This window comes from Microtus ochrogaster (assembly GCF_000317375.1).
Source record: "Microtus ochrogaster isolate Prairie Vole_2 chromosome 14 unlocalized genomic scaffold, MicOch1.0 chr14_random_1, whole genome shotgun sequence".
NCBI classification, from domain to species: domain Eukaryota; kingdom Metazoa; phylum Chordata; class Mammalia; order Rodentia; family Cricetidae; genus Microtus; species Microtus ochrogaster.
Genome location: NW_004949096.1, coordinates 8,059,955 through 8,077,914, shown reverse-complemented (window position 1 = coordinate 8,077,914; position 17,960 = coordinate 8,059,955). Strand labels below are relative to the sequence as shown.

At 43.8% G+C, this 17,960-nt stretch overlaps 1 protein-coding gene across 7 annotated transcripts in view; it reads right to left on the bottom strand.

The window, feature by feature from the left end:
* The window catches only part of Cd44 (CD44 molecule (Indian blood group)), an 83,978-nt gene that overhangs the window by 4,120 nt on the left and 61,898 nt on the right, over window positions 1-17,960 (bottom strand). For 5 of the 7 annotated variants that reach the window (XM_005364087.3, XM_013352760.2, XM_005364088.3 and 2 more), the window contains 6 exons: window positions 15,872-15,973; window positions 14,043-14,132; window positions 13,057-13,263; window positions 10,512-10,580; window positions 6,191-6,262; window positions 4,145-4,223 (listed from right to left, as the gene is read on the bottom strand). In XM_005364087.3, coding sequence (XP_005364144.1) covers window positions 4,145-4,223; window positions 6,191-6,262; window positions 10,512-10,580; window positions 13,057-13,263; window positions 14,043-14,132; window positions 15,872-15,973 — 619 coding nt within the window. The remainder of the gene's footprint in view (window positions 1-4,144; window positions 4,224-6,190; window positions 6,263-10,511; window positions 10,581-13,056; window positions 13,264-14,042; window positions 14,133-15,871; window positions 15,974-17,960) is intronic. The other 2 variants (XM_026787830.1, XM_005364092.3) reach the window with 1 other exon arrangement.

Below are 17,960 nucleotides of genomic sequence, written 5' to 3'. Positions count from 1 at the left end.
CCAACGGAAGAAAAGCCATGTGTTGTCACTTTAAGGTTCCTTAGTAATGCTACTCAAGATTCTCAAGCAGGAAGTGGGCTTCGATAGGAAAGCCTGACTCTGACCTTGGCCTTGTGATTCTGATAGCACTGCCTGGCCCCATGCAGCCCGATTCAAAGTTTCCCCTTTGCTGTAACCTGCCCACTGGTGTGCAAAAAAGCAGTTAGATTAGGCTAATGGAAGCCAAGTTTTATACCTTCATAACTTTGATGAGAGAAAATAAATGAGCACTTATTAAATGCCCGGTCGATTCCAGGCAAAGTACAAATCATTTGCTATAACACTATTAAAACGGCTATCGCTCCCATTTTGCAGCAGTGGGAACTGAGGAGCAGAGTACTTTGAGAGCCCCCTTGAGATCACAGAAGTCAAAACGATAGAGTCCATATTCAGATGCTAAGATTCTGAAAAGGCTGGGCTCACCTAGCCCTGTCAGGGCGAAGATTTGGAAACAGAATGAAGTTGGCACGGTTCTCCTTGTTGTTGGATATTTCAAGGTCTAGAGTCAAAATGTCTATTATATGTGATCGTGGCTCTTCCCTGTAAGACTGCCAAGACCACAAACTTTAATCTCCTGTTTGGGAAAGTCAAAATATACTGCCTCAATGGGGAGTAGATCCTGTATCTTCCAGCACAAGTGTGGGGAACCTTGGGAGGAAAGATGTTCCAGTTGTGAAAGAAACAGAGGAGGGCTGGGAGTGCAGGTGAGGTCCATGGACATAGCAGGGGGCATGTGAAGGCCTTAGAAGGCTTAGTGTTGAGATCTTATAGCTGTGTGTGACCTGAAGCAGCTCCCTGACTTCTCTGAGCCTCAGGCTGTTGGACTATCAGCCTCACAGGATGGGGGCAAGTACTTCAAACAGCGGGAACTCAAAAGTCAGTCTACTCTGGCTGTTTACTGAACAATGAGAGTTGAATGAAATAAGACCTGGGGTAATCAGGAGAGAACCTGGAGTGTAGGAAGCATTGAGGAAGTGCTGGCTGCAATTGTTAGCAGGACGAAAACCACACAATGTGAACCCTGGTGGCTGCTTCCACTGTAACCACCCTGATAGGGATGACGACATCCTAAAGAGACCTTGGTGCCCCTCCTCTGGGCTATCAAATTGTTAAAAAAAAAAAAAAGTCCCCTAGAATTTCATACCTGCGGGGAAAAAAAGGCTGAATTCTGGGGCAGGCCAGAGAGAAACTTGTCTTTGGGACAGAAATTTCACCTAGTTCTCATACCTTGTAACAACTGCGGTGCAGGACAGCCTGGGGTCCAGACAATGCTGGGTCAAGGATGGGTCGGATCATGCCTTCACCAGAATCGCTTAGCTGTCCATACCTCTTGCCCTCTATTTAAACCTTAACCTCGTGTCTGGACTCTGAAGACCAACTCGGGGGAGAGTTGTCATGGGGTAGCTTTATTTGTTCCTTTTCTCAGTGTGACCATGCTGACCACCTCTCGGTTCTCTGATTTTCATGGTGACTGGTGGCTTGCTTGTTTGGCTGGTCTATTGGGAATGGGTGGGTAAGTCAGCTGCTAGAGCTGCCAGGGATCAGGCTCTGACCCTAACAACCCCAGGGATCAGGCTCTGACCCCCAATGTACCACCTGCCTTCCTCTATGTGCTGGTAAGAAACTCAAAGGCTGGAGAACACCGCTGTATTATTCAGAACTCTCAGGCGGCATAGCTTGTGTTCTTAGAGGACAATTGCCCAACTTGACTAAGTCTCATTTGCTTATCAACTGGAGAGCTGTGAGGGAGAATGAAAATCAAAGGAAAGAGTTCTGGCTGTATGTATAACAATATGCCTGAGCGTGCAGGCAGGACCAGACTGTTACTCTAAACCAGCGGTTCTCAGCCTTCTAATGTGGTGACTGTTTAAAACAATCCCTTGTGCTGTGGTGACCCCCAGCCATAAAATTATTTCCTTGCTGCTTCATAACTGTAATTCTGCTACTGTTATGAATCTGGATGTAAATATCTGATATGCAAATAATTTTAGGTGACCCCCTTCTCCAAGAAAGGGTTGCTCAGCTCCCAAGGGGGTCATTCCTCATCAGGGCTAACAGCCACAAAAGCCTGTAAAGGATGTTGTTAAATAAATGAATCCCCTCTGGAGGCCTTGTTTTCCACCAAACTCTCCATGATGAAAATAGAGTTCCCTGTCCCTCTTAAATGCAGTGCTCAAGCAGAAAGGCCCCTGTCTCCTAACAGGATTAGAGATGGGTTATTAGATTTAGGAAGACAACACACATGAAGGGGCCTGTGTGGCCGTTAACCACCCTTCAGCGGCGTGGCAAATCTGTTTTCAATTATCAAATCAGGACACAGTAATTTATGGCGCCCATGAAGCTGCTTTCCCTAGGCTGGTTCAGCCAGCTTCTTTCTGCCTGTCCCTGTTTGCCTGTTGCTAGGGTGATGGCTGGCCTGGAGACAAGAGGAGGAGAGGCCATGAGGTTCTTTCTCTGCTGCTGAGGAAACAAAGAACCACGTGGGACAAGATGCCACAATGTTCAGACTCCAACTGCTCTCAGCGACAGCTGAGATGTTCGGGAGGGCCCCCCATAACAACAGCATCAGCGACATCACCAAAGTGACATCTGCAAAGCTTATGGACTGTATATGTGATACATCAAAGACTGATCCCAAACAAAAGGAAATTCATATTTAATTGAGCAAAAATAATCCAAGGGAAAACAAGGAAGCCAAGAAGAAGAATAAAAAGTCTTTTAAAGACTTCCCCAACTTACATATTTAAATGGACTAGAAAATTAACCTGTTTCTATCTAGTCATAGGAACCCAGAGGAGATATCTTTAATGTCCCCCCAGTTTTGGTTCCATATGTGGTCAGTGCTCATGACTAATATTTTCATTATGCTCTCAAAGTATAGGTAGCAACACCGTGACTTGAGTGAGTACTTTCATTAACTCCAAACACTGATAAAACAACATTATTCGGTTTCTGCAGATGATTAGAAAGCCTACAAAGACTATACTGGTCACTGGAAATAGTTGCTTATTGTTTCTGAACAACAACAACAACAATAATGAAGTGTATAATTCTTTCCAGCGGGCTCATAATCTGAGCATTTGGGGTGCTGTAAGGTGACTTAGAGACATGGCAAAGGCCACTCAGTTTAGCAAGAAGACTCTAACCTTTCATGAGACAATCACAAAGGATATTTACAAAAAGCTTAGTGTCTGTAGCAGACACTTTGGGAAAAAAAATCTTTAAAGTGTCTGGGCAGGAATGTAGACTTAGATATTTTTGGGGTTTCCTGGATTAAAGTTCACATCTCCTGTTGCTAGAGTTACTATGGTCCTGCATTTTGCCTTGGGTAGTATTCTAATTGGAGGTTGTTTATAAATTAATTAAATGTATATACTACCTAAACAACTTTAAAAATACTAAGCCTTTGTTAAGGTGGAGGAGAGGGGCTTCAGGGATGAGATGCCTGTTTTGTGGTGCTGAACATACGAATGTTCATCTTTGTTTCAGAGACCTCACTGTAGTAGAGATTTCCTTAGGCAATCTCCTGAATCCCTTCAACTGAAACTTTCAAGAAACACAAAATAACATCCTTACAGAGAAACAAACAACAAAACAAGCAGGACCTATACCAACTTTGGGTAAAGATTCTAGAAGATGCTTAGGCTTCCAATGGTCAAGGGAAGAAAACCAATTCTTAATTTGTTATACAACATTTTGCGAATCATGAACAAACTTAGCAAATGCTTGTTTAATGAGCCAATTGCTGAATATACCTTTATATGACATCCTAGTGATGTATTTCATAACTTTTATCAGATAGTCACCATAGGATTTAACCATGGAAAATTTGAGAACAGTAAGATCCAACCACTGTTTAAAAGGAGGGGTGCTGGTGTTTTGTTTCTCTGGATAATGGGACAGAGAAAGGCTTTTTAAACTATGACATGTACAGGACTCCCTGGGATCTTGTTAAATTACAAGCTCTGATGCAGAAACTCTGGTGTCAGGCTGGAAACCAGGCATGTCTAACAAGTCCCAAGGTACCAAGGCTGCCAAGGCTACAATCAGAGCCCAAATCCCACAGTACCCCTCAAAGTGGAAAGCCGAAGGGGCTCTCTCTTACCTGCGCCTACTGTTGACAGCAATGCAAACAGCCAGAATCAGAGCCAGTGCCAGGAGAGATGCCAGGATGATGAGCCATTCTGGAAAGAGTGAACCAAGGACATACATGAGCTGCACAAACAGACTTCATAGAATAAAAAAATACCACAGTCAACTCTGCAGAGAGGGATGACCAACAGGTGCAGTTAGAATATTCTAAGACAATCTTGACTGTAGATGCTCCATCCAACAGGCATCTTGTATTAATCTCGTATCAACAGTTAGTCAAATCCTGCTGGAATAAAAATCTATCCAAAAACATCTCAAACAACCTGTTGAAGCCTGTATGTGTTTTTTGGTGAAATGTTAAATAGCTCAAAGGACATTTATATTTTTCGTGACAGAAACATTCCATGCCGATGTAAGAGCATCTGCCTTATGGTTCACTCAAAACAAAGATGGAGTTCATAATCGGTGGGCAAAGGATGTTCTCGTGGTTTGGTAAAGATAGATTTCTATGGCTCCTTTCAGTTGTTCTGCTCCACTTGTTAACAGATCCCAAAATACTCAGACTTTCTGATTTAGAAGTTACACGTTCAGAAAGTTATAGGATCTCAAAGTCAGCTGTAAAGATGTCCATCATTATGCTCTTTATAACCATGAAAGTTGAAACTGACTCAACGTCCAATGATGAGGGATTAAATAAATAAGATACATCCATTTTGTTATGTGTTATAATTCAAGGGAAAGATATTTAATGACACGGAGAGTGGAACTGATCAGCAGAGAACTAAACAACGCATACAGCAGTTTTGAAATCAATTACTCTGAAAAAAATATTAAGGATAATATCTGTTAAGAATGCAGCTTAAATACTTCTGGGTAATGAGGAAGATAGTGAGGGATTTGCATTTCCACCCATTTGCTAAGTTGCATTTTCTAAAGTTTATTTGATAATTATGTACCGCTTGTGGATTAATGAAATATTGTCCACATGTTTTAAACTCGGGCTTCCGTAAGACTGAGAAGCTGACCCTACTCAGTTGCAGGTGTGTGCAGTAAACGAAGGCTTAACAAAAAGAAAGAGGAGCTTGGCGGTCATGCCCACTTCTCCTTGGAAGCCCTACTTCCCTCCTATGTTAGACTGTGCGTCCTCTTTGGCTCACCTCAAGAGAGCAGGGACACTGTAGGGACGAAGCCATTTCTGTTCTTCCCCCACCCTGCCTGACCTTCAGCCCCGAGTGTTCCACACTCCTCGTCACTACAGTGGGATCAATCCCTGCTTGAATCCAGCCTGCCCATTCCCTGCCTGATCCTCCTCAGGTGGTCAGGAAGCTGAGCCAGAGGAAGAGGGCCACAAGGGAAGCCCTTTGGAGCTCCCCTGAGGAAGAGGGCCACAAGGGAAGCACTTTGGAGCTCCCCTGAGGAAGAGTTGAAAGGGTGATGTACCACAGTAAGAGAAACTTCCTGTGTGGAATCCCCCTTTGCATATGTTCAGTTTCAACCCCGTGCTAAAAGAAGAAATTGCATCAAAGGCTAAATCTTGTAGCATGGGACAGTCAGATGTCACAGCTTCCCTCCCTGTCCAAGTCGTACTTTCTAAAACGTTCCTTCCGGCTAAACTAACAGGCTGTTCCTCAAGGAAAAGTAGGTTGGGGAGCAGAAGAATGTTTCTACTCAATCCAACACGGATGGTCCCATGTCTCCTCCCTGCCCACCAATGCAAAGAGAATTACATGTTTCATCCCTAGTCCTAGAAATATAGGGGAAGATGGGTTGAGACAGGAAGGACCTGGGTTTGCCCTGGGGTCTTCTTGCTCATATGGGAAGGAGGCTTCAGGACATACCAGTTCTTTGTGGCAGACCTCCATGTGAGCTCATTCAGGACACGAGGGACCTAGAGGGGGAAGGAGAGGGCTCCCTCCTGTCCCACGAGGGGCTATCATATTTTTGTTTATCCTTAAACTTGCAGAGAGGTGCCAGATGTGCATTTGATGAGGTCTTTCCTGGGATATTGTGAGAACCTTGCTCTAATTATCTTACTTTTGCTTCACGGCATGAAACTCACCTGGAATCTGAGGTCTCCTCCCAGGAAGAGGAGTCGTGTTCGCGCCACCCTCTTGACTCCCACTTGAGTGTCCTAAGGGAGAAAACAACGAGCTTTTTCAGCCCCAGTTTGGAATGTATAGCCAGGGGTTTCTCCAGAGCATTGCCCTGGGCTACCCTCCAACCACTGCCTCACTAGACTCTAGAAATAGATTCAAGACGCAGACGTTTACAAAGTGTTAGGCAAAGGTATCATCCCACTCTCCGTCTCCCAAGAAAGTGCGGTGTGACCAAGCTAAGGCTTACAAATGGGATTTTTGTTGCAGGGAACAGTGACGGACAGTGTTTGAACTTGAGCTAAATCCATCCTGGGTTTAGAACCTAACTTATTAGCAACATGGGCCAGGACAAGTTATCACCTCGGAGCCTCTGTTTTCTGGCTTATAAAATGAACATCATAGCAGGAACACCTTCATTGTTGTCTTACAGAGACTTAAAGAAGTAGATGATAGTAGTAGCTGTGTGCAGTTACAACATTCTCTGTCTAAGACCTTGCCCATAGACCAGCAGCATCCCCTCACTAGGGAGCGGGCTCCCAATATGAAATCTCAAGCTTAACTCCAAACCTTCAGAAACAACATCTTTGTTTAAATAATATCCCTAATTATTCATCTACTTCTGAAAGTCCAAAGTGAATCTAAAAAAATCACATGCATTATGCTGCTTAGTTTTTTGTCAACTTGATACAAGCAAGCCAGGATCACCTGTGATGAAGGAACTTTGATTGAGAAGATGTCTCCATCACATTAGCTTGTAGGCAAGTCTATGGGGAAGTTTTCTTGATTGATGGTTGTGGGAGGGACCAGCCCACCAGGGGGCGTTTCCTTGATTAATGATTGCTATGGGAGGGACCAGCCCACCAGGCAGTGCCACTCTGAAACAGATGGTCCTGGGTGGTATAAGGATTCAGGTTGAGCAATCCATGGAGAGCAAGCCCACAAACAGCATTCCGCCACGGCCTCTGCTTCAGTCTCTGACTCCTGGTTCCTGCCCTGAGTTTCTTCAGTAGACCATGACTCAAAGCCAAGTAACCCTTCCTCCCCAAGGAAAGGTTTGGTTGTGGTCTTTATCCCAGCAATAGAAAACAACGTAGGACTCATATTATAGGCACTAATATGAACACTATTTTTTTCTTTTGGCAGGAGGGGTGAGCACTGGCTTTTTCTATCTATAAATGAATGGTTAATAGAGTCTATGCTAAAACAGTAAAACATAATAGAAAAATAAATGCTTTCTACCACTAAAAGACAAAGGGAATGAACAGAAAACCCGGCTTGGAAGGAAGCACAGTGAGACAGACAGCCTATGAGTCAGAATCCAGAAGCCTTTTCAAAACGACAAAGACATATCATTTCAAAAGAAACTTCTTGGCGTTCCGTCTTCTCTCTTCCTTTACTCTTTGCCACTAAACAGCAGCCTGTTCTGGGATCTTGAAGGCCACCAAAGGGAACAAAACCTGGGCAAGACATTGTTGGCTAGCTCATGGTCTACGAAGATGGGGCTCAAAAGAAAGTATTTTCTAAGAGAGCCAAACTTTAGGCTCTGCAGAGTGAGCGCTGGTGTCTAACCACCTAGGATGGCTTCAGTGTGGACAGTCTGATGTTTTGCTAAGGCCCCCACAAAATGGAGCAAGGCAACTTCTGTGCTGTTTCCACAGTGCGTGCACTGTTCTGAGAGTGGCCTCTCTTCTCAGATCTCAAAGGAGTCCATGGTAGGTTTTCTACCCACCTGCCGGTGTCCTGGGCAATTGGCAGGTTTGTGCGTGCACATAGCATGTGCACACACGTGCTGCACAGCAGCCATCCAAGCCAGAGCGCTGTGGCCTTGGAAACCTCTGTGAAGGGGTAGCCACTCCTACTGGTCTCCTTTGTCTGACTCACAGCAGCCTTTGATATTTGAAAGGGAGGCCATTAATAGATCATAATCTATTTTCCTTTTCCAAAGAAGTGCTCCCAGCAAGGAAAGATCTAGGTGTGTGCACAAGATGAAACCTCCCGTTTGAACAATAGACACCTGCATAGGAGCCAAGGGAAAAGACCAGTTCCCACCCACCTGATTCTCACTTCAAGCAAAAGCCCAAGAGGATGGGCCAGAGACAGCAGGCTTCCCTTGTGCCTAAGAGCTCCATAAATCCAATCCCGGTGGAACAGGCCTGGAGAACGAGTTCTGCAAAGCAGGACACTGGGCACACCAGTTTGGAGATGGGGCCCAGCCACAGAAATGGGCATAGAGATCATTCTGTTGGCTTTAACGGCAGCGAGAAAGGCAGTGGAGAGTGGAGCACACAAACCAGCCAAAGTGGAAGGGGCTTAAATAAACTCAGACCCTGATCCGGTTTGTATCTGCACAGGGCACAATTAGGCCCTTTCCGCAAGCTTCTGTGCACGGTCTCTGTGGCTGGTCCACAGACTCACAGTAGTAAGGTCTCTTGGTTTAGGATACCACACCTTCAAATAATAACCTCTTATGTTCTCAATACCTCGTGTTCCACACGAAGCCTAGATTGCTGAGGTAGGTCACACGATCTCTCTTCCTAACGACAAGGAAACAGAAGCTAGGGGATGTCCAAGCATGCTAAGCACCCTAGCGAGCTCAAAACATCTGTCTCTACTTCAGGGTAATTATTAATGAGCCCTAAATGCCAGAGCTCCTACATTTAAGGGCTGTTATCAAAGTCATCATGTAAATATCCATCCTCAGATTTGCTTGAACCCCGGAGGCAGCGCTTGTCCCCAACTCAAGCCCACGGCAGAGGATGCTAATTTATGTGGATTTCCTGGTTCCTGTGGACCACGTAGATTCGTGATGATCAGGAACTCATGATAGGAAGTGCTGAGAGAACCTCTCTGTAACCCCAGCATTAGGGATTAGAAGTAAGCTTGCCTCGTGTCAGATTTTGCTGCCTGGAGCAATGATTTCAGGGGTTGATCTGAGTCATGGCCAACAGCAGTCTATTTAATAATGAATTTCTGGCAGTAATTATGGTCATTATGGAATTTTCTTCCAGACCAGACTTAGGAGTGGCAATATGAGACCCCAGGCCTGAAACCTGGCTCCACCACTCTCTGGTCCTATGAACTTGGCAAGTTGCTTGCCTTCTCTTACCTTTCCTTCTCCTCATCTGTAATAAGGAGATGATAATACTGTTTCCATGTATTGTAGTGGGGTTTGCAAGGGGATTAGATGAGTTCACAGAAAGTGAACTCTAAACTCCCTCGCACTGGGCATGCGCACCCTACTGAAATAGCAGTTTCATGTAGTTCAATGTACAAATGAGACGTTTTGGTTAGTCTTTCTGGCACACCGTAAATCCTCAAATGCTGGCTTTATCAGTTGCCAGGAATATGCTAAACACTTTCCAGGTATTCATTCTGCCATGTGGCCTTTAAAGGGTACCCCGTGACAATACCTCTAGATTTTCAGCTAAGACATTGGCTCTCAGACCCTGTGATCATCCTGCTCAATTTCTAGGTAGAGGAATGAGACTCAAACATGAGCTCTTTTATGCTGAAAGAGTTCTCCTAGGGGCTCTCGAATGGGGGCAGTGTTAGATGGGGTTGTCCTAGTTAGGGTGACTATTGCTGTGATGAAAACCAAGCTAGGGATGAAAGGGTTTATTTGGCTTACACATCACAGCTCATCGAGGGAAGCCAAGGCTGGAACTCCAACCTGGGTGGAGGCAGGAGCTGATGCAGAGGCCATGGAGGAAAGTGCTGCTCACTGGCTTGTTCTCTGCGGCTGGCTCAGTATGCTTTCTTATAGAACCCAGGACCACCAGCTCAGCAGTAGTTCCAGCCCCAGCGTGGGGGCCCCTCCCACATCAATCACTGAGAAAATGGTCCTCAGGCTTGCCTGCAGCCAGATCTCACTGAGGCATCTTCCCAGTTGAGGCTCCCTCCTCTCTGACAGCTCTAGCTTGTGGCAAGTTGACACAGCACTAGACAGCACGGAAGAACTGCATGAAGTCTTCCACACTTTTTCAGATGGAAGCTCCTTTTCTAGAGTGCTGGTTCTCACAGTGTGGTACCCGTCCCGGCAGTCACGGGGTGACTGGGAATTTACTAAGCATACAAATGCTTGGGCCCCACCCCAGACTACTGAATCAGAAACTTCAGGGTGGGGTCCAGCAGAGTGACTTAATAAAGCCCTCCCTGTGGCTGAATATCCATGTGTTTTCTTTTTTTAAGTGTGAGACAGTTCTCTAGGGACACTGACTCATGCTTCATTAGCAATTGTCAGGTTGGGAGATTATAATAGCAAGTGACTAAACATTTCAAACTCACCAGCTGATCCGGATCCATATGTCACAGTGTTGGAACCATGCCTGGGGTCCATGGATGTGTCTCGGCCTTCTAGAATAATAGGCAAAAAGAAAAAAAAAAGTCAGCACCGTGTGTCCATCACACTGTGATCTTCACTTCCATAGGGTGAGTCTTCAGGAAGCCAGTATCTGCTAACAACCAAGAAGTCACTGTTCATCTTTAAGATGCTGAGGAGTGGGCTAGAGCCTTAATCAAAATGAAGGAAACTGAGGCAGCGCAGGCCGTTTTGGATGACCACTAAAATAATGGTGTGGGTAGAAATCCAAGTCTAGCAGAGCAAAATAATATTCTAGGAAAATACTATGATGCTTTCATGGGGCTGGGATTTGAGCGGGACACTTCTTAGCTTGGACAAGAGTTTCGATACTGAAATATGATCATGTAAATGGATGTACTCAGGCTCAGCAAATGCAGCATGAAAGAGGTGTCTCTGAGTCTGAGGCAAATGAATCTTAGGCATGAATGTGAGAAAAATAAACTATCCAGAGAGGAGAAAGGCCAGACTTTTTTTAAGAGAAAAAGAAGCAGTGAAATAACGCAAATGACATAGAGCTGGGGATCAGAATCAATACCCGCTAACAGTGTTTTCAAAAGTTACACCTATAATTTCCACAATTGTTGGCATGATCCCATCTTCTCAAATATCCATCACCAGAGAACTTTCGGTTGAGACAAACTCAAGAGGGGGTAAATTTAAATCCAAAGATCAAATCTTAGGTTCAGTATATGAGAAACATACACAGAGAACAAGGGCTTCTCGTGTTGGTATAGATCACTACAAAAGCGCCTCGGGAGAGAATACAGTGAGCTGCTCGCCACCATTCCCCAATAGGAGAGGGTTGCTGGGAACTGCTCCTGTTATGATAACAGACAACAGCACTTGCCGAAACACCACACTGAGAGTCCCACCACCAAAATCACCATTTCCAAACCATCACCATCAGCAGGCCCATCAGCACCACTGCCATCGCATAGGTCGGTGCTAAAGGCGCGTAGATTGAGAACATGTATAGACAGAAATACACTTTGTGAATCCTCTAGAAGAAAATGGGGAGTGAGGATCAGGCTGTTTACAAATCAAATTGCTGGATTCACAGAGAACGGAAGGAAATACAGACACCACCACTTTTCTTATGTTGATCAGATGGGATCAGCGTGCATGCATACTAATTCTGTAGAAGGTATTTTATTTGCTGGCAATTAGACTCTGCAAATGACCTAAGGAACTATAACTAAGATTGCCATTTCAAATTTAAATCCTTTAAGTTGCTCCATGGATGGGACCATTTTAGTATGAGAACAGGGTGGCCTTCCTAAATTTAATTCATTCTGCAGGAGTCTAACAATAGCACTTGGAGGTTTTAATGAAGAAAAGAAGGTTACTAATAAGGACACTAAGCCAAAGCCTTCAGAGTGGAAGGGGGCTTGGGTTTGCCAACTGCTGAGGTTGATATTTTTAAAGCTCTTTTTCTTGAAGCCCTGGAGAAGGATGCCAAAGGAAATATGCCACACATTTGCCATCCCCGTTTTTTCCCCCCTCTGTCAATCAGAACCTCACCACTACCATCTGTTTTGCATATGTGATTCTTGTGAGATCAGTTTCTTGTCTTTTGGGAGAGTGAAGGAGGTAGGGGCTTTCTACAAATTATGTGTGTGTGTGTGTGTGTGTTTGTGTGTGTGTGTGTGTGTGTATTTAAGGTTGTTAATCTTTAATGTGTTAGCGATTGAGTGGTAAGAGGTACCTGGACTATAGGCACTAATAGGATTAAGATTCTAGTTTCTTAGCCACAGAAAGCACTTCCCCTTTGTACACCATTAGTTTATTAATACAAACAAAGAAATAAAGAAGAGAAGAAGAGAGGATTGCTTATTTGAGAGAAAGGTCTCATTCTGGGTCTATGTCAGACTTAGTTGAGTAAGTCACATGTTTACCATTACAAAATAAAAAAAAAGTGAGGATCCCAGTTTATTAACCATGAATCATGAACTTTGAAGCACACCATAAGTAGAAAAGGCTTACATACCAACCCATCACCAAAAAATGAAATGAAATGAATCAGTCTACCACCTATGAAAGATAATGTCAGAGGAAAGATACCAGTATATGAAAATCATTTGAATGTTTGGTATAGCTTTGCTAAATAGGCAAAATATATTAGCTGAATCATATGAAATTGCTAATAGTCAACTATTTCTATCGACGAAGATATCAGTTTCACATGACCCAATTTAATATATCACAGAATGAAGAAAAGACAAAGTGAGAAAACCTACCATGAGACCCAAGTCACAAAAACTAAATAGAGATTACACCAGGAAACGGGAGCCTTGATTTATCTCAAATAAACCCAGGTTTGCTGGCATTAGAATTGATGGCCAATGATGAAAACCATTCCCATGGCACAGAGTAATCTAAACGCAGCCTCCACAGAAAATATCCCCGATAATAGGAAAAGATATGTTGCTTCTCCAGAGAAGCAAACCGGATGACAAATGGCCAAATTACCTGGTAAGGAGCCATCAACATTAAAGTCGAAGTCTGCAGCAACAGTCACTTTGGTTTCTTCAAAGACCCCAGTCTTGGCAGGGGCCAGTGGGGTGAGAGTCCCATTTTCCATTGTGTCTGGATAATGAGGGGTGTAGCCTTCCAGAGAAGTAGCTGTGTCTTTGGGAAGGCTTGGGCCTCTTCTTCCGTCTTTACCACCACTCCTAGCTGCGTGGTGGAGGTGGAGTCAATGACAAGCCCACACCTGGATGGTCACCACCCACCCTGTGCTTGTCTTCAGAAGGGGAAGTTGCCGACACATCTTTCTACTTGTCCTCCAAGACCAAAAGCAAATGGTACTGAACACAACCAATATTTGACAAAAGACTGCAGCCGGATAGCACGCAACAGAAGAGGTTTTGGTGACTACTACTCAGAAGACGTAGTTGTTACAAGATTTGTCTGAGTCATCAAGGGGAGGTTAATGCCATTGTGACCTTGAACTCAACTCAGGTACTACAGGATTTTGAGCTTTTCTCTCAATTTGATCCACCTCTGAGGATAAAGAGGAAACAAACTATTGGAGGGAAAGATGAAACCATTCTGTCTGCAACTGGAATAAGAAGCTCAAGATCCCAAAGACCTGAGTCTACTGACGTGATTTCTTTTTTGTGCCAGAAGGCATTGCTTTTGAGTCACCAATACCATGAGTTGTGGTCCAGAGGACAAAATGGAGATAGTATTAATATAATGGATTTCAAGGAAATCTTATAGAAATAATCATCACTTTTTAAAACCAATTCAGCAGAAAAGTTTGTACCTAATGTACAAGCTTCTAAAAGGTCTACAAGCAGAAGAACCAGAGACCACCACCAGACACACCTTTTATTAAAATTAAAATGTAAAAGTGAGCAATGGATGCACCACCACCGAAGATCCCACCAAGTACCCAGAGCTTATTGATTTCTGCTAAACAGCCAAGCCCAGCTGGGGTTTATGATCCTTACTGCTAGACGGCGGAATAGAAGTTGTTGGGTGGTCTTGGTCTTCTTCCAGTTCTTCATGTGATGTAGAGACTTTCTGAGAATGACTCTGTGCTGTTTCAATGAGGGGTGAAGCTAGTGTTAATTAGGAACCATACTACAAGGATGTTACCCACCAACAATGATGATCTAGCTATAGGATATTAGATGGACAGACACAATGGGAAAATTATATTTGTGCCCGTCATCATCTGCTGATTGATTAAAACAAACAGAAAAAAAATCATACTTTGTCCCTAGTTAGCTTCTTTGTCTCTCAGTGAAGTTCCAGAGTGAAACCCAAGCCAAAACTTTGCCCTCCCTGGACCACCTTGCCCCAACTACACCAAAGACCCCAGGGAAACAAAAATCATAGAGACACAGAAAGGGGAGTGGTAATTTCAGTTTTCCCTCAACTACCAAGGTTGGCAAGTTGCGGACAAAGAAGTTATAAAGAAAGCAGTGCTGTGCAGTGTGTCTGTGAACACAAAAGAAGAAGCCCGTCTCCATCATTTAACTCAGAGCAACTTTACAAGAAAATACATGACTCCCTTGTAGAGAACCTTGCATTTTAGTGACTACTTTATTAGCAGGGCTGTGATCTTGCTTGTAACAGGGTTTCTCTTCACTGCACCAAAGAGATGCTTGCCTGGGCAAACACAGGGTCCTCGGTGACACGAATCAATTTGAGACTGAATCATGGCCCATATCTAAAATCACTTTGACAGTTTTGAGTTCTTTTCTTTTATATTCTTCTAAGAAAGGCACTGACTGACCTCTGAGGTGCAGGTGCAAAGGCTCCATAAAACACACCCATCAGCCATGTCCACCACCAAAGAAATATAACCAGGAGAGAGACATTCAAAATCCCAAAACAAAAGCCAACAGTAACACGAATGGAAATACAAGCTGAGCATTGGCAAGGGCAGTTGATAGGCTTGTTTATGTCTCCTTTGATGCCTAACGCTGCTGTTTACATTGGTGATTGGCAAGGGCAGTTGATAGGCTTGTTTATGTCTCCTTTGATGCCTAACGCTGCTCTTTACATTGGTGGCAGTCAATACATGCCTGCTGGCTTTTTTCCCTATGCCTAAAGGGCTCCTATCAAGGACTCTGCCCATGATGTGTAGCAAGCAGTGAAACGAGGCCTTCTTAGTTTGGGGAGTCCTTTGATAATCTGCCAAGAATTCATGAATGACTTTGGATTAATCCTTGGTCTATCCTTATACACATAGTGAAAATTAAGGGTACTAAAAATTTCATATTTCTTCCTGGCAGATGTTTAATGATAGAAAATATGTTGACAAATGGTTCTTTTCCATTCCCAGGGCTCCACCTTGGTCAATTACTATCAACATTCCTTACTCTTCTTCTCAAAGCTAAATGTGATTTCTCTAGTCACTGTGATAACCTGGTCCTCATATTACACACTCATGGAAGCAATTTTTCTCTTTCCTTGACTGGTTAAAGAGTGCAATTCAAAAAGTCTATTAAAATATAGATAAACCACCCTACTAGTGATGGTGTCATTCATATGGAGGGTTAGAGAAGAAAAATGAAGATGAATTAAACCTCTATATCCTTTCATTAATAAAAAAATATAGACTCAGGAGGGGACCGTGAATGAAGATAAAGTCAGGTTTAAAGAACCCTCACAAGAAAGACAGACAATGAAAACAGATTCACCCCTGGTTGAGCTGAACCACCTAGCAAAGACTGTACCATTCCACCACCAAATGGGACATCTTGACCAATGTCAGCAGATGTGAAGTGGGAAGACAGGCCAACAAAGGGCTGAGTGACATTATCCTTACGAGTAGTCACTGAATGTGGTCCTGTCCTGTTCAAGTCTTCCACCACATGAGTAGTTGGAGTTGCAGCAGGCTGAAGGGTTGTACTATGGCTGGAGTCTGTATCTGAAGGAATTAAAGGAGTGTTATTGCCTCCTTATTCCCTATGCCATTGCCTGAGGGCCCTTTGTCTTAGAGCTAAGTAATTATTCCATTCAGCTTGGTAAGAGGAAAGAAACAAGTTTCCGTGTCCAGAACTGTGAAAAATGATTGTTTCATCAAGAATACCACAGGCTATAAGTGGTTTTCATTGCAGGGCAGAGCTAGACAAAAGCTATCACGTATATGTTTGTTTGTTTTGCTTAGTCTGGAAGGAAGTTACATGAGCTCACAATGAGGCTCACAGTCTGGCAAAGGAAGAGAAATGTAACCCATGTAGGAATTGCTCAATTCCAAGGCCGACAGGTACAGTTAGACACATGGAGCGAAACAGCACAGACAAACATCACTTTGTCACCTCTGGCTGTCACCAGGCCAAACAAAACAAAACAACACCTACAAAAACCTTGTAAACAGCCATTGAATTCCCTTATTTGGTTATTTTTGTTCTTTTGTTTTTGCTTCAGAAAGTAAACATAGGAAAAAACAAAACCATATACACATTACTCAATATAACTACGTTGAGACAACTACGTACCTCTAGACAAACAAGACTCATTCTCCCCATAAATACAAGAAATAAGTATCTTGGGAATTATGATTATAGTGTTGAGTGGTGCGAAATATCCCTGAAGTAATTAAAAAGGCTGCTTTTTGTGATGGTTATCACAGATCTTTGGTGGGCTGGAATAACAAGTTCAGAGTGAAACAGAGGCCCAACAGCTCATAAACACCGTCAATGCTACTAACTCTACAATTTTCTCAGTCCACCCACACCACTGCCTCTGGGGAGATCTAATCAATTCCAAGTGTCTCCAGTGGGAAGTACTGGGATATGGGGCACCCGCCTTGGGACTCCAACCTTTGCATGCTAAAAGCAAAGACAGACAAGACCCCCGTTAGAGAAAAACGCACGGCTGATTCTACTATCAGGATTTCAAAGAAGAAAGGCCAGCAACCCTTCATTCAAAATTTCAAATTGTATACCATGCCAGAAAAAGGCCTTGTCTGCTGAGGGCCTGCAGCCACTCTTGCTCACTTTTCCTTTTGTAAATATAATTCCTGGAACACTATCATGTCATTGTATGATGGAAGCTAACTGTCTTGTGTGTGTGAGGAAACAGTAAAGAAATTGCCGGCATGACCACTCCATGCTGTAGTTAAAGTTTGCATTGTAGATATGAGAGAGAGAAGAACCAGAGGCATCTGGAAGAGTCTGGAGCAAAGAGAAAAACAGAGATAATAGTAGATTAACCATGGCCAGCAGCCTGGACATGCCAAGGGCTAGGAGAGAGGGAGACCAAGAGAGAATAACAGACAAAACAAGATGACGAGAGACCAGAACAGAGTGAGTTAGAAAACAGATAATTTGAGGAGGGAGAATAGCTGTGCAGAGGGAAGAGCCAGAAGACAGGCATGGGGGCGGGGCTTAAAATATTGTAACAAGCATTTGTGAGCTGTGATTGAGGGAATTTGGAGGCCAACATGGGCTTTGACACGCAGTCACAGGTACATGTCAATGGGGATTCATATGTCCTCTCTGCCAGAGGTAAGGGAAATGACTCCTTTTGGCAGATGGGAACTGGTTTCACAAGCTTCAGAGGAATGCTGGCCTTTATCTAACCACCAGAATCCCTCCTATAGTCCAGTTGGAGATCCTTTCCGGATATGCGAACTGCCTATGAGACCTAACACCTTTTCTTGGATATATAGAATGTAATCTTTCTCTCTTCTTCAGGCTGGACACCTAATACTATTTGTGGAATTCTTTTACTGGGTTTATTTATTTGTTTATTTCTTACCATGGGTCTCTTCAGAGTCCCATCCCCAGGCACTAAGTACATCAAACTGTGTGCTGGGTCTTGCCTGTGGCACCTCTGTAACTCAACAAAATGGCCCCCGCCTAGCATTTTAAACACGCCCTCTCTCAGGACACATGTATCCACTCATAGTG